The sequence below is a fragment of the Herpailurus yagouaroundi genome, unplaced genomic scaffold, assembly GCF_014898765.1.
Source record: "Herpailurus yagouaroundi ecotype Mexico unplaced genomic scaffold, PumYag 190, whole genome shotgun sequence".
NCBI lineage: Eukaryota > Metazoa > Chordata > Mammalia > Carnivora > Felidae > Herpailurus > Herpailurus yagouaroundi.
This window is the reverse complement of record NW_024412421.1, coordinates 4,766,359-4,780,029: the sequence shown is the minus strand read 5'-3', so window position 1 is coordinate 4,780,029 and position 13,671 is coordinate 4,766,359. Positions and strand designations below refer to the sequence as shown.

At 52.4% G+C, this 13,671-nt stretch overlaps 1 protein-coding gene and 1 long non-coding RNA gene across 2 annotated transcripts in view; one reads left to right on the top strand and one right to left on the bottom strand.

Annotated features, from left to right (window-relative positions):
• Positions 1-1,785: 1,785 nt before the first annotated feature.
• The window catches only part of NOD2 (nucleotide binding oligomerization domain containing 2), a 36,269-nt gene continuing 24,383 nt past the window's right edge, over positions 1,786-13,671 (bottom strand). The window contains exons 7-12 of the mRNA XM_040497997.1: positions 13,044-13,127; positions 11,079-11,162; positions 10,253-10,336; positions 8,202-8,285; positions 4,784-4,867; positions 1,786-3,124 (exon numbers count right to left, since the gene is read on the bottom strand). Of these exons, the coding sequence (XP_040353931.1) occupies positions 3,052-3,124; positions 4,784-4,867; positions 8,202-8,285; positions 10,253-10,336; positions 11,079-11,162; positions 13,044-13,127 (493 nt within the window). The 3' untranslated portion in view covers positions 1,786-3,051. The remainder of the gene's footprint in view (positions 3,125-4,783; positions 4,868-8,201; positions 8,286-10,252; positions 10,337-11,078; positions 11,163-13,043; positions 13,128-13,671) is intronic.
• LOC121045277 (uncharacterized) lies at positions 4,503-10,609 on the top strand. The gene is made up of 3 exons (XR_005797668.1): positions 4,503-4,600; positions 6,664-6,665; positions 10,592-10,609. It is a non-coding gene; the product is annotated as an uncharacterized LOC121045277 (long non-coding RNA).

Here is a 13,671-nt window from a genome sequence, read left to right as displayed (position 1 = left end):
GAAAACTCTCCTCTGGCTTGCTACTATTCCAAGATCAAACCCAAACCCTTGACCACAGTCCACTAGGTCCTTCGTGACCTGACCCTACCTACCTCCATAAACCCACGTGGTGATGCTCTCCTCTTAGCTTGCCCTCAACATACCATATTTGTTTTCTGTGGCTGCTGTGACAAATCACCACAGTCTTCGTAGCTTAAAACGACACCAATTAATTCTCCTACGGTCCTGGAGGCCAGGAGGCCAGATTCCAAAACGGGCTACAACCAAAGCGGGAGCAGACCTGTGCTCCTTCCAGAGGTTCTCGGGGAAAATCTGTGCCCTGGCTTTTTCCAGCTTCCAGAGCCACACGCCTGGACCCATGGGGCCCTTTCCTCCACCTCCAAAGCCAGGAATCTAGCATCTTACTTCAGTGGTCACACCTTCTTCTGTGTCTAGCCTCCCTCAGCCTCGCTCCTACAAAGACACTCATGGTTGCGATTAGGGCCTAGCTAGCTAATCTAGGACAATCTCCCCAACCCAAGATCCTCATCATAATCACTTAAATTCAGTCCCTTTTGCCACATAAGGCAATATTCACAGGCTCAAGGAATTAGGAGCTAAGTATTTGGGGCCATTATTCAGCCCACTACGCGTACCAAGCCCTTGCCCATGACAGCATCTTCAGGTAACTTGTTCTCTGTGAATAAGCCCCCTCTCATTCATGAGGTCCAGCTTCTCCGTCTCTGACCAGTCTGAAGGACCCCCCCATCCTGAACCTTTACTTCCTTCCTAGCGCTTACTACAGTGGGCTCTATTTTTATATAACTTCCAGTTCACTAGTTTTCTGCCCACCTCTCCTGCCCCCTCAACCCAACTGCCCTGACGACAAGGATCGTGTGTGTTTTGTTCATCCACCGATTGTCCTGACGTATCTGGCTGGTAAATAATCGCCGAATGGGCTTAAGGAAAATGAAATTTTCCGATTTTTCCAATCCAAGACGCCGCCACGCAAATGCAATGCCCTGTTTACGCCTCAGAGAAAGCAGGCCCATCGGTGTCCACTCCCCTCCTGATCTTCTGTATCAGAACAGTGGTCTGGACAGAACCTAACGCCACCAACGGAGAGCCCACGAGCACGCTCACAGACAGGAGCCCACGGAGAGGCCACAGCATTTAGCAAGCCAGGCCCACACAAAACATTTCAAGGAGGCGGATGTCACTTCAGTGAGGAAGCACCTGAGCCCTTGTTCATTAAATGCCGCTGAGGAGGATTTCAACAAGTAGGCTGCTTGCTGAGGAGAGCTGTTCCCGAACCTTCTCCATCCTTTTCCTGGTAAAGACTCCTGGAGCCACTGGGAGAGAATCAAGGGAGGCCCAGGGGCCTCCTCACATTTGCCTTTCAGCCACAAGGGGCACCAGGAGGCGCCAACACAGCTTAAAACTTCACACTGGGTGGGGAGCCTGGGTGGCTCAGTCGGTCAAGCGTCTGACTTCAGCTCAGGTCATGATCTCGCGGTTTGTGAGTTTCAGCCCCACGTTAGGCTCTGTGCTGACAGCTCAGAGCCTGGGGCCTGCTTCGGACTCTGGGTCTCCCTCTGCCCCTCCCCTGCTTGTGCTCTGTCTCTCTCTCTGTTTCTCAAAAATGAATAAATGTAAAAAAAATAAAAATAAATTAAAAAAAAAAACTTCACACTGGGTTAGACCCTTGCAAACCAAAGCCCAAAGGGCTTTGATTGCAAGCCTATTTCTATGAATTGCTTTTGCCCTAAACAATAAATTATCTAGTCAAAACATCATTTTTGCCCCTCCAAGTAGAAAATTGTGCTTTAATATTTGACAACATTCACGAATATCTTTTAAACATTTTGGTCACCATCTATTGAGACCCCCACAGCTTTGAGGACTCAACAGTTCTCCTCCCCTGTGACTATTTACAGCATAAAATTCATGGTCGTGTTTTTTACAAAAACAAACTTGAGAGAATCAAACCAAGTGGTTCATAAATAGTAACCAGTTTGCACAAAAAGTAATGTTTAAGTAATAACACTTGGACCGCACCTGACGGTTTACGGAGGCTTCAACAGTGCATCATTTTGAAAAATCCAGAAAAACATCTGCCTTATAAGGAAAAGTCTTTGATTTCGCTCCTGTAAACTTTTGATCCATAACTCTGTATCACGTAACACTGAGCCATTTCAGGGGTCTGCTGTCACAACTCACAGGCATCAACCAGAGACCTGGTGGGACTATTCAAAATTCTGATTCTAAAAAGCTGCATTTGGGTGGGGCATTGTTTCCAAAGGCTTAACTGAAGAGTAACTGACTTCGCTGAAAAAAAAAAAAAAAAAAAAAAAAAAAATTGTGCGTGTGATATTTGCCGTAGTGTCGTCTTATTTTTTGGAAAATCTAGCCCATCTTAGGGAACGAACGGCTGTCATGTTCCCCTTTCGATCATGTGTTAAGTATCAGGAAGGAGAGCAGGTGAATTGCAGCCTTTCCCACCCTGGGCTTTGGGGGGGGGGGGTGGGGAGGCTAGAAATTATCAAAGCTGAGAACACCTATATTCTGAAACTTTACCCCCAGAGGAAGTGCCACGTGCAGGGATCCAGGATGGGGGGAGGGACCAGATGTGGGGAACTTCTGGATGGGCGACAACCCGTGAGCTAAAACATGGCAGAAAGCTGCTCCCTGAATCCCCCTCCTCACTGTGAGGCAGGTGGGAAGGGGGGCCGCTCCTGTGGGCCCAGGTCTCTACAGCACCAGGCACGCAGTAACCTCCATGGGCCCCACTGACCCACGTCGGATCAGCCAGAGGCGGCAGGGAGCTGCCCCTCCTCTACGTTCCACAGATCGACTCTTGGGAAGAACGGGACGCAAAACAGGCTGCAGAAGAGTTACTCTAAAGGGCACGGTTGCTCCTTCTTCCGCCAGAACAAAGGTGACCTATTGTGCTCGTCCCGGGCAGGACTCGGCTCTGGGTGAATGGACTGCTGCCGGACGGAATCCAGCTTCTGGGATCCAAACCCACGGCCTGTTCGCAAACAAACTGAGATGAACGTTGGCCTCCGGGCTTCAGAGCAAGAGTCTGGTGTCCCTCTGGCTGAGCCCCTCGGTCTCCTCCGGAGAGAAAGTGTTGCCTCGGAGCCTAAAGGGGATAAAGCAAAGAGAGGTCTGGGCGAACGCTGAGCCAGAGCGGTGCTTTTAACCGGAGGCTGCTCCTTTCCAAACCTGCGCCTGATCGGCCTGGCCCCAAGGCCCCGCTGCAGCCCTCCTGTGCTGGTGTTAGCCTCTGTCCACCAGGGCAGCTCGTGAGTCACTGTGTGCGACAAAGCAAGCCTCCGTGACTCTGCAGAGAGAATCCACACCGGACCCAGCCAGCCCTGACTCCCCAAGGCAGGCGATTCTTTTTAAGGCAACAGCAGAACCTGTCAAGAATGCAATGAGCAAGCCCTGATACCCTCCCAAGTTCTGCCAACGAGCGGCAAATAACATCAGAACCCTTAAAATATCAACCTGATGCTGGCCTGCTCCTCCCGGACACAGAATGTGACATTTCCTCTGACCGTGTAAGGGTTTAAAACAAAAACTCACACTCTGCCAGGGGCCTGAGGATCTCACTGCCTGTAGGGATTACACAACCATACAGAAAGGAAAAGCGCTTTATCACAGGACAGATTCCTAGACATCTGTATTTTAAACCTCATCATTGGATATGTATTGGTGCTGCTGCCTTGGTATGATTTTTGAGGGCGTAACCAGTCAGTCTGCGTATGTAAAGCAGGGGCCACAAGTTTGCAGGGGTGAGACAGGGGGCCTGGTTCAAAACAGCAGGCTTGGGGCGGGGGGGGGGGGCCCAGGGGTGCAGTCAGCCTGAGCCCATCTGCCCAGCTGACAGAGAGTGCGATCAGCCCTTCTCTACTCTGCTTACTTCCTGGCATTTTGTGTGGGGGCCCAGAGAGGGAAGCTTTTGGTAGAAAACTTGGAAATATAGATTTTCATGGGGGGATCCACTAGTTTTAAAAGATTGGCTTCAGGGCACCTGGATTGGCTTCAGGGCACCAACTCTTGATTTTGGCTCAAGTTATGATCTCATGGTTCATGAGATCGAGACCTGCATGGGACTGTGCACTGACAGAGCAGAGCCTGCTTGGGATTCTTTCTCTCCCTCTTACTCTGCCCCTCCCCTGCTTGTGCAATAGATAGATAGATAGATAGATAGATAGATAAAGATTGGTTTCTAGACCAGTGCCTGAAACACATATAGTGACATTCACTCATGACGTGTAAAGTCAGGGGAAGCTTTTGTATTTATTATATGAGTTATAAATATGTCCCTGGAAAGAAGGAGGATAAATCTCTGTAGTTGTGATTCGATGCTTTTTATAAAACATGAAGGAATGTGGCTTTTAATTATAAAGGTCTGGAAACACTAGGCAACAGTACCCACCCACCCCACCGCCAATGTAGCCTCCACCCAGAGGCTCTGATATAACATCCTCGACCTGGGAAGGCAGGTGTAAGGCCCCTGAGTTCTTGTGTCTATTTCATTCTTCATCCTCCTACACTATCACCTGTAACTAAGACCTTTCTGAATACCCGGGATTTAAAAATGAATGACTTGGTGCATGCTTGGAGACGTGAAAACATCTTTCCCAGAGAGAAATCAGATCTACTGTAGACAGAATGCCACTGAATGTCAGAGCCAGGAGGAAAAATTACCCAGTTCCCCTCCCTCTGGGCCCCATTTTACAGATTGGACAAGTGAGGCTCAGGGACATAACGAGGCCCACCGAGGGGGCCTTACCAGACTTCCAGGATGGTATCATTCCTTTCCAGGGCCTGCAGAAGGACTTCAGCTCCAAGGTAGGTGATGTGGTTGTTGGACAGCCTGGAGAGGAAGACAGAAAGGTGAGCTTCAAGAATGTTGGTTCTCCTCTCGGGCCTGTCCAATGAAAAGAGGCTTTGGGAGTTGGCCCCCTTGACACGTCCCTCTCTTGTCTGCGATTCCCAATGAGCCTCAGTGCCTAAAGAGAAAGGCACCCCTCTCTCCTCTGTTCACCAGATGTGTTTATCTAAGGAAGCAGCTACTCCCTTCCGAAGGCGATACCGCATGGTGGTTAAGTATGTGCATTTTAGGGGCGCCTGGGTGGCTCAGTTGGTTAGGCGTCCGACTTCAACTCAGGCCACGATCTCACGGTTCGGGAGTTCAAGGCTCGCATCGGGCTCTGTGCTGACAGCTCAGAGCCTGGAGCCTGCTTTGGATTCTGTGCCTCCCTCTCTCTCTGCCCACCCCCCCCCCCCCAGGCGCAAGAATAAATAAGCATTAAAAAAAATTTTTTTTAAGTATGTACATTTCACTTCCTGGGTTCCAATCCAGCTTACACCACTTCCTTTTTAATGTCGGGCAAATCAGTCCCAATTTCCTCATCTGTAAGGCAGACCTAAAAGAGCACCTGCCTCATGAAACATAAGAATGAAAAGAATGGCATATTCTGCGCGGCAGTTGGCACCATACCCAACTGATAGGAAATAATCAACGAACAGTAATATTTTCGTATGGCGGTGGGCAGGGGAGGGGCGTGGAATCGAGAAAATACAAGGTTGGGAATTGAGAGGGGAGAACTCACACCGTCAGGGACAGCAGGGAAAGAGCCACTGCCCCATGCTGCTCTTTTGCTCACAGCCTGGCCTTCGAGGCATCACCACCTGTCTGCCACCTCCACGGAGTAAGGAACATCCGGGAAGCTGACCCTAAGGCAGTGCCAGTGATAACAACGGCCAGTATCTGCTGGGCTCTTACCATGAGCCTGCTCAACACCTCCATCACGCCAGTAATGCTCATGACCCTGAGAGGGGGTCCGCCTAGTACCCCGTTTACACCCAAGGCTACAGGAGCCCAAAGCCAAGGAGAAACGGCGGGTAACGGTGGAACTGGGGTCCAAACCTAGGCTGTCAGGTGCCTGAGCCCACACACGGAACCAGCATTTGGCAGTCACTATGCCCAGAAAAAGAAGGATGCTAGCTTTTTTTAAAAAGATACATAAGAAGCTCGCTTTTTATGGGGAAACAGTGAGGGATGATGCAGATCGGTGGCACTTAACTGTAAGACTCGCCGAGGCAGCGTGGGACAAGCCCCTGCAGCCCCTGGGGTTGGCTGGGGTAAATGCATGACAACGAGGGGGGACAAACGTGCCACAGCCACACCTGGTTAATGCGAAACCAGGTACCGCGCAAAGCCTGGCCTCCCAGCTTAGACAACCCAGGCGTCACCGGGGCCTCCCAGCCCGGTTTCACCCAAGTGACGAGTGGAAGTGTTTCCCCCAAACATTTGGCAACTTGCTCGCCCCTGCAAAGCAACACAAACAAGTGTTGCCAGAGTGGATGGCGGGCTGGCAGCGAAGCACACACTCTCCCGGAGGCAGCCGTCTGCCTGCCTCTGAAGGCGAGCGTTTTCCACGGGCCACATTTGCCAGGGCGGATGCCACCCCGTCCTGTAGCACAAGGAGCCATCTGATGATGCCCGGACGTCCCTCTCCAGTGAGACCTCTGGCACCCCCTGGCAGCGCGGCACCAGCCTTGGAGAGCACCGGCACAAGGTCGTGATGATCCCGAGCTGGGCTCCTGCTCGCATCCACTCTCCCTGTCCACGCAGAGTGGGAGCCTGCCCGCTGAGCCCGCCACCAGTGGTCCCCACCGCCTCCAGCCACCCACCACTGCCGCTGTCCGGCCCTCCAGGTCCTGGATGCTCCGCAGGACCTCCACCACTGCCTGCTCGCTTTCACCCGCCTTCTCCACTGCCATCGGCCTGATCCAGGCCCCCTTCATCTCCCACCTGGAAGACAGCAGGACCTTAATTCCCCCTGACCCGTCTTCCATCTGTTCCACACAGAGCAGCCGGCACGATCTTGTTATGATGTAAATCAGATGTTAGTGTCCTAATTAAACTCCTCCAAAGGTTTCTCATTGCCCCTAGAATAAAGCTCTAAATCCTCCCCATGGCTCTGAGACCTATGTGGCCCCCTCACCCTGCCTCTTCCCCCCTGTACCTTCCCCTACAGTCCAACCACGCTGGCCCTGCCCTCTGTTCTCAAAACAACCAAGCTTGTTTCTGCCACAGGGCCTTTGCACTTGCTGTTTGGTCTTCTTGGAATGCGCATTCCCGAGACCTCAGCACTGCAAAAACAGTAACCTTCCTCATTATCCAGGTTTCAGCTCCAATGCCACCTTCTCAGAGAGGCTCTCCCCAGGCAGCTGCGACCCTGACCTCTCCAGCCACTCCCTGGCACATCTCCTCTTGAATACTCCTTAGAGCCTTTATTATATATAATCTTGTGTATTGGCCTGCTTGTTCATTATATGCCTCTCCCATTAGAATCCAAGAGCTAAGGGGGCTGAGGCCTGCTCTGTTCTTTCCACCGCTCTATCCTCTAGCCTCCAACAGCACTTGGCACAGCAGGTGCTCCAGAAATATTTCTTGCATCGATACATAAGTGGGTGAATGTATGCATGAATGCACAACAACGAAATGAATGAATGCACACATGAATAAATGCAAGCACGCCTGCCTGCATAACCCAAGAGAAACCACTAGCGATGACCGTTAGAACAGGTCTCCCGCCTGAGCCAAAGGTGGCCCGCGAGAGGGATGCTGTCGGCAACCCACCCAAACGCCCTCAGCTTTCACCTCTAACTCTGAGGGCTGCCTGCTGGGAAGACCTCCCCTCTCTGCCTGAGGCCTTTCTCCTGACCCCAGGAGCGTCCTGGCGCAGGGCAAGCCGGAAGTGCCGGAAAATTAATATCCCCACAAGCACGCAAATGAAGGATAGGCAGTTGGCAGATAAATACCCCTGCTGCCTCGCTTCTCTGTTGGGTAGGGGCTCCTGGAGCCCCACAGCAAGTCTGAGGCGGTTGCCCTCGGGGATAACCAGGGCCAAAACAGGCTTGGTGACCCCTTGCCGTGGGTTCCCTTCCCTCCCCTGCTTCATTTCCCTGACCCCTCACCAGGGTTTGCTGGAACCACCTCCCAAGCAAACAACTTGCCCTGGGATCCCTGTCTGTGTTTGGGGGAACCCTGACTCTACCAGCCGTTTTCTGCCAGGCTACCTTTGCATGAGTGAGAGAGGCGGGAAGCTGCCCATATCCACCCCTTGTCCCCCCTCTCCCCCGCCGCTGCCCCCTATAAGGCCTGTCATTGTCATCCCGGCTCCTTACAGGTTCCTTACTTTAGGACTTTCAAACTTGAATTCCTCTGAAGTCCTTTGGCAAGAGAACACACACCTTCATCCTGGAGATGGTTCTCCTCCAGGCTGGCAAGAAAAAGAGAGAAAATCCCGTTCATATGGTAACATTTGTTGCGGAAGATGATGTCGATAAGGATTAGCCTGCTTGCCCCCCAGTTAGAAAATCCAACATCTGAAAATCTATATTTAGCAGATGAAGTAAGAAGACATATAGTAGGAGTATGAGGGTTTTCAACTCCAGGGACGTCTCTGGGAGAGAATGCACCCCAGGGCTCCTCTATATAAAAGGTACCCTCACGTCCCAGTGATCTAATATCCTTTTCCCTTTCTTATTAATGGAAGCCTCCTTCGGTTTGGGCAACTATGTGCATGCACTTGGTGAAAAAAACTACCTTTTGACTCTCCACTACAGCCAGTGACACCCGCACGGCCATGAACACATAAGGGGAGGTTGACAGATGGGGCTCCGGGAAATTGTCTTTAAAATGGAGAGCTTGGGGCACCTGGGTGACTCAGTCGGTGAAGCATCCGACTCTTGGTTTCAGCTCGGGTCATGATCTCACGGTTCTTGGGTTTGAGCCCTGCGTCGTCGGGCTGTGTGCTGACAGTGCGAAGCCTGCTTGGGATTCTCTCTCTCCTGCTCTCCCCGCCCCTCCCCTGCTTGTGTTCTCTCTCTCTCAAAATAAACTTTAAAAATAAAAACAACAACAAAAGTAAAAATAAAATAAAAGGGAGAGCTGGCCTGGGCCTCCTGCCCTTCCTGGATACACAGACTGAATCTGGGGACACGGAAGCAGTGTCGCAGGTATAGCAGCCATCTGCTGACCGTGAGGCAACCAACCATGGCTTCAGGCGAAGCCACCGACTGAGGACCCCTGCTGGCCTCATGGAGCCATTACACCAGCCCTACGCCACCTACCTCCAGACGGGTTGGTCACGAAGTAAAGAAATCCTTTACTGGTTTGAGCCACTGTACCTAGAGTTCTTCCCTCACTTGCAGCCTAGTGTAGTCATAACTGATACACTCAACGGCGAGGCATGCCTCTAACAAGAATTTCCAAGTGGCAAAGTCCAATCAGGATATAATCAATGGGACACCGGCAGAGCTATCCCACCACAATATCCACTTTGTGACGGTGATCATGGGTTTCAAAGGCCTTCCGCTTCCTGGAGAAATCGGCATATTTATCTCCCTGATAGAATTGGGAACTGCCCAGAACACGTCATAAGAAGTCCAAGCTAGTGGCATCTAAAGGACGGGAGGCTTAGAATCAGCTTCAGGTCAACAGTGTGAGCACAGTTTATGGCTCACCTTTTAACTTGCCCCAAACCCCACTCCACCTTCCAGGGAGACCTTCACTCTACTTCTCCCGCGTTCTTAGGCACTCAGCCTCCCTTAGAATCCACAAAACGTGGGGTGCCTCGGTGGCTCATTTGGTTAAGCTTCTGACTTTGGCTCAAGGCACGATCTCGAGGTTTGTGAGTTCACGCCCCACGTCGGGCTCTGCACTGCGCACGGCCCGCTCCCGAGCCTCTGTCTCCCTCCCTCTGCCCCTCTCCCGCGCACGCTCTCTCTCTCTCTCTCAAAAATAAACATTTTTTAAAAATAAAATAAAACCTGGGAAAGGAACACCTGTGTTCAAAAAAGACTTTATGCATGTAACAATATACGCTTCACAGTTGGAAGCAGTCAGCCCCTCATTTTCCAGGTAAGAAACCTGGGATTCAGAGCTTATTTAACTTGCCTGAGATCACAGCAGGCCTTGAAGCTCAGCCTGCTTGACTCCAGAGTCTCGGGCCTCAACCATTAGGCCACACGGAGGCAGTATACAAGCCGACAAACCAGGAAATATAATTCCATTAAAAGAATTAGCACCTACGTGCCAGGCTCTATCAGCTTCATGCACCCAGCACATAGAAGGACAAACCCAACAGCCCAACCGCTTGGTTATCCACCTCTGTTTTACCCGCTTCCATGGAGGAGGCCAAGGAATGAATGAGGCCTCCTCAAAGCAGGGAACCCCTCAACTCACCAGAGTTCTTCCAGTGTCACGTTCTTTTCCAACATTAAGGCTAAGGCTTGAGCCCCCACACTGCCAATGTTGTTTCCCACCAGGCTGGACGGAATCAAGGAACAAAAACACATCAGAGCAGGGAGGGACCTCAGAGGTGAGGTAACCCGGGAAGGGCAAAATGCACGAAGCACATAGCCCCACATCCTGGTCTGCTTCGTTCAGACCTTACCAACTGACTACAGTGCTCATTTTCATTAGGCTAAGAAGCAGCCTTAGAACTCTTTCCAACGTGATGTCCTGGGTAGCCATTATTCATGGACTGCAGTTGGTCCTTGAGACAAAATAGATCTGATCCAGGGGCGCCTGGGTGGCTCAGTCATTGGGACATCGGACTTGATTTCGGCTCAGGTCACGATCTCACAGTTCGTGGGTCCGAGCCCTGAGATGGGGGGCTCTGCGCTGTGTAAGCGTGCAGCCTGCTCGGAATTCTCCCTCCCTGCCTCTCGCCCCTTCCCCTGCTCATGCGCACGTGTATGCGCACACACTCTCTCTCTCTCCCAAAATAAACCTCAAAAAAATTTTTTAAATATATCTGATTCAGCCCCAAACCTTCAATTAACAGATAGGGAATCAAGACCCTTAAGGGGAGAAGGAACACCTCCAAAGTCACCCAGAAAGACTCAAGTGTCCTGACTCCAAACCCAAGGGTCTCTTCTTCACATCCCACTGCCTAACACAGGGGGCTAAGAACAAAGTTCAATCAAATGAAGGACCCTCAAAACTGGCCCAGGCCCCTCCCTTCCTCATCCTGGCTCCCTGTGACCATGCAGACCCCAAAGCTTACCTGAGCCACTTCAAGCTCTGGTGATCACCCAAGGCTTCAGCCAAGGCCTGGGCCCCTTCGTCACCCACCTTGTTGCCCCAGAACCTAAAAAGGCCAACAGATTGCATCATTTGGTCAGGGAGTAACTGCTATGTGTTCTAGACATGCGTGAACGGTGTCCTTCCTCTCCATGGTTCTGCCCCTCTGGGACCTTCCAGAAAGATCTCAGGGGGGCTCCTAGGCCCCAGCAAAGTGGATCTGCCTCCACCTTTTGGGAGGGATGGTGAAACTGAATTCATTTTTCAGTCAGACTTACAGAATAGTAGAGGCCCACCCAGCACACGTCCTCAGGGACAAGGAACTCAGTCACTCACTCTCAAAGTCAATTCACAGCGTGGTGACATTTTCCCTGATATTTAGGTCAGATCTGCTTCCTGGTGCCTGCTACCCACAGGTCCTCAACTACCCTCTGGGAGCACCCAAAACAAGTCTCACTCTTCTCCCGCAAGCCAGCTCTCTCTCTTGTTCTTCCCTAATGTCCCCCATTTCCTCACGGTGTCATACTCCTTCACCTCCTGGGTCATCCCCCTCAGACCCACAGAAATTGAGAAACTTCCCTTTTCAAAGGTGGAGCCCAACTCGTTCCTTATGACCTGGCTGTTTTACATATGGGAAGCTAGCCCAGACCTGTCTGTGCACATGTGAGCAAAGCTAGCCGAGCTAGGATGTTCACCACGCTTTCATTCATCCGGTTAATATTTATTGAGCTCTGGCTGTGTGCCAGCACTGCTCTGTGCCCCTGGGGAGAGAGCAAAAAACTACGTCATAGCGAAAAACCTGGAATAACGTGAGGGCGCACCGACACGGGGCCAGTTACATAGATTACAGACATCCAGCCAGTGGAATACCAACCAGCTAGTCTTTTAAAAATGAAGTCGTTGTGGTACAAAAGATACATTGTTAAGCAGGCAAAACACACACACACACACACACACACACACACACAAAACCAAAAACCAATATTCAGAACGGTTTGTGTCATATGATAGTATCTGGTGGGAGTGGGGTGGGGGGTTAGCACAGTGTTTGGTGGGTGCAGACAGGTGCCTTAACAAAGAGGTGTTGAAAGAGAACAGCCGGCATACGCTGGTTGTGACCTCGAGCAGGAGAGAGCTTGGTGGGGCTGGGGCCACCCTTGTACTGGACTCTGTGCTCCTGGTAATGCAGCGTGGAAAAGGTGCTGATCTCTCAAGCAACCCGGTTCCGCCCTTAGCTCCGGCTGAGCTTGTGGGCAGCTTGCCTGCCGAGGAAATGGGTTGGGCCCTAAGGTTAGTGTCTCTTCCTACAGTCTTGGGTTCTCGGACTCCCATTTCTCATCAAATGGATGCCAGCTCACACCAGGTAAGGCAGGACAGCAGCGGGGCTACAGGGGACTGCCCGGTTGCAACCCTGGGGGCGGGGGGGCGGGGGGGTCAGTCACTCAGCCGCCAGAGGAAGCCCCTCCCCCCCACACACATACTCTGGGGACCTGCGGTCTGTGGGACGGCCCTCCCAGCCTGTGCCTGACTCCTCTCCCCTCACTGGAAGGCTCCGCACGACCCTGCAGCCGCAAATGCTCAGAAGGACCCGGCAAAGGCCCCTCCTGTCCTGGGTCCCGTCTCCAGCCTGGCCCACTTACTTATCGTCCCTTGATTCTCACCGCTTGGGTGGGGCCCAGGCAATGGCACTCTTCAGAAGCTCCCAAAGGTGAGAGGCACAGCCCTAGCACCAGTGAGGACCAGAGGGCTTCCTGCCACCCACTCACGGGCATTGCCCACCCCCCACATCCTGAACTTCCTGTTTATTGAGTGAAAGGCAAGTACTGAGGCAGCCAGGGGCCACCCGCTCTCTCCCACTGCCTCTGGGGCCTTCCAGCTAAAAAATTGCACCTGCTAAGTCCCCCAACCCGCCCCCACGGGGGCCCCTCTGCCCCAGAATCCAACCTACCCCAAGAACTGCAAGGAGGCGTTGGCTCTGAGCCCCTCAGCCAGCACCTGGGCTCCCGAGGCAGTGATGTGGTTATTGCCCAGCCTGGAAAAGAAGGCAGGGAGGCTGAAGGAGTGCGGGACGGACGTGGGGGTGTTAGTGCCCAGAAGCACCCGGGGCTGGTGGAGGAAGTGTGTCCCAGACACAGAAACGTGAGAAAAGCTTTGAGGACCTCTCTGCTGGACACGGCAGCCTGACTTCTTCCTGCCTGTCGAGCAGACTCCTCGGGTGCTAGTCTATTCCTGCTTGGCCAACCTTACTCAACCGTGACTCCCGCTAGTTCATTCTCCAGCTGCAAAGGGGAAAAAGTGGGGGGAAACCTGTTTTGCAAAGCAGTGTGACAGGTATGGGCAGGAGGCACTATTGTCAGCTGTCCTAGGAAGTGGTTTCCCCAAGGGAGGGAGGGTGACTCACTGTCACACCTTTTCCTCCTGTCTCAGCCACCAGCTGGTGCCAGACTCCATGCCCCCTGCAGCTTTCCTGGGTCCCTTGTTGCTGCAGGTGGCTTTCACCTGTTCCGCCCGAGCTGCTGGGAAAGGGCAAGGGATTCTGCTGGGGGGTTGGGGGGTTGGAGGAGGGAGGGTTCAGC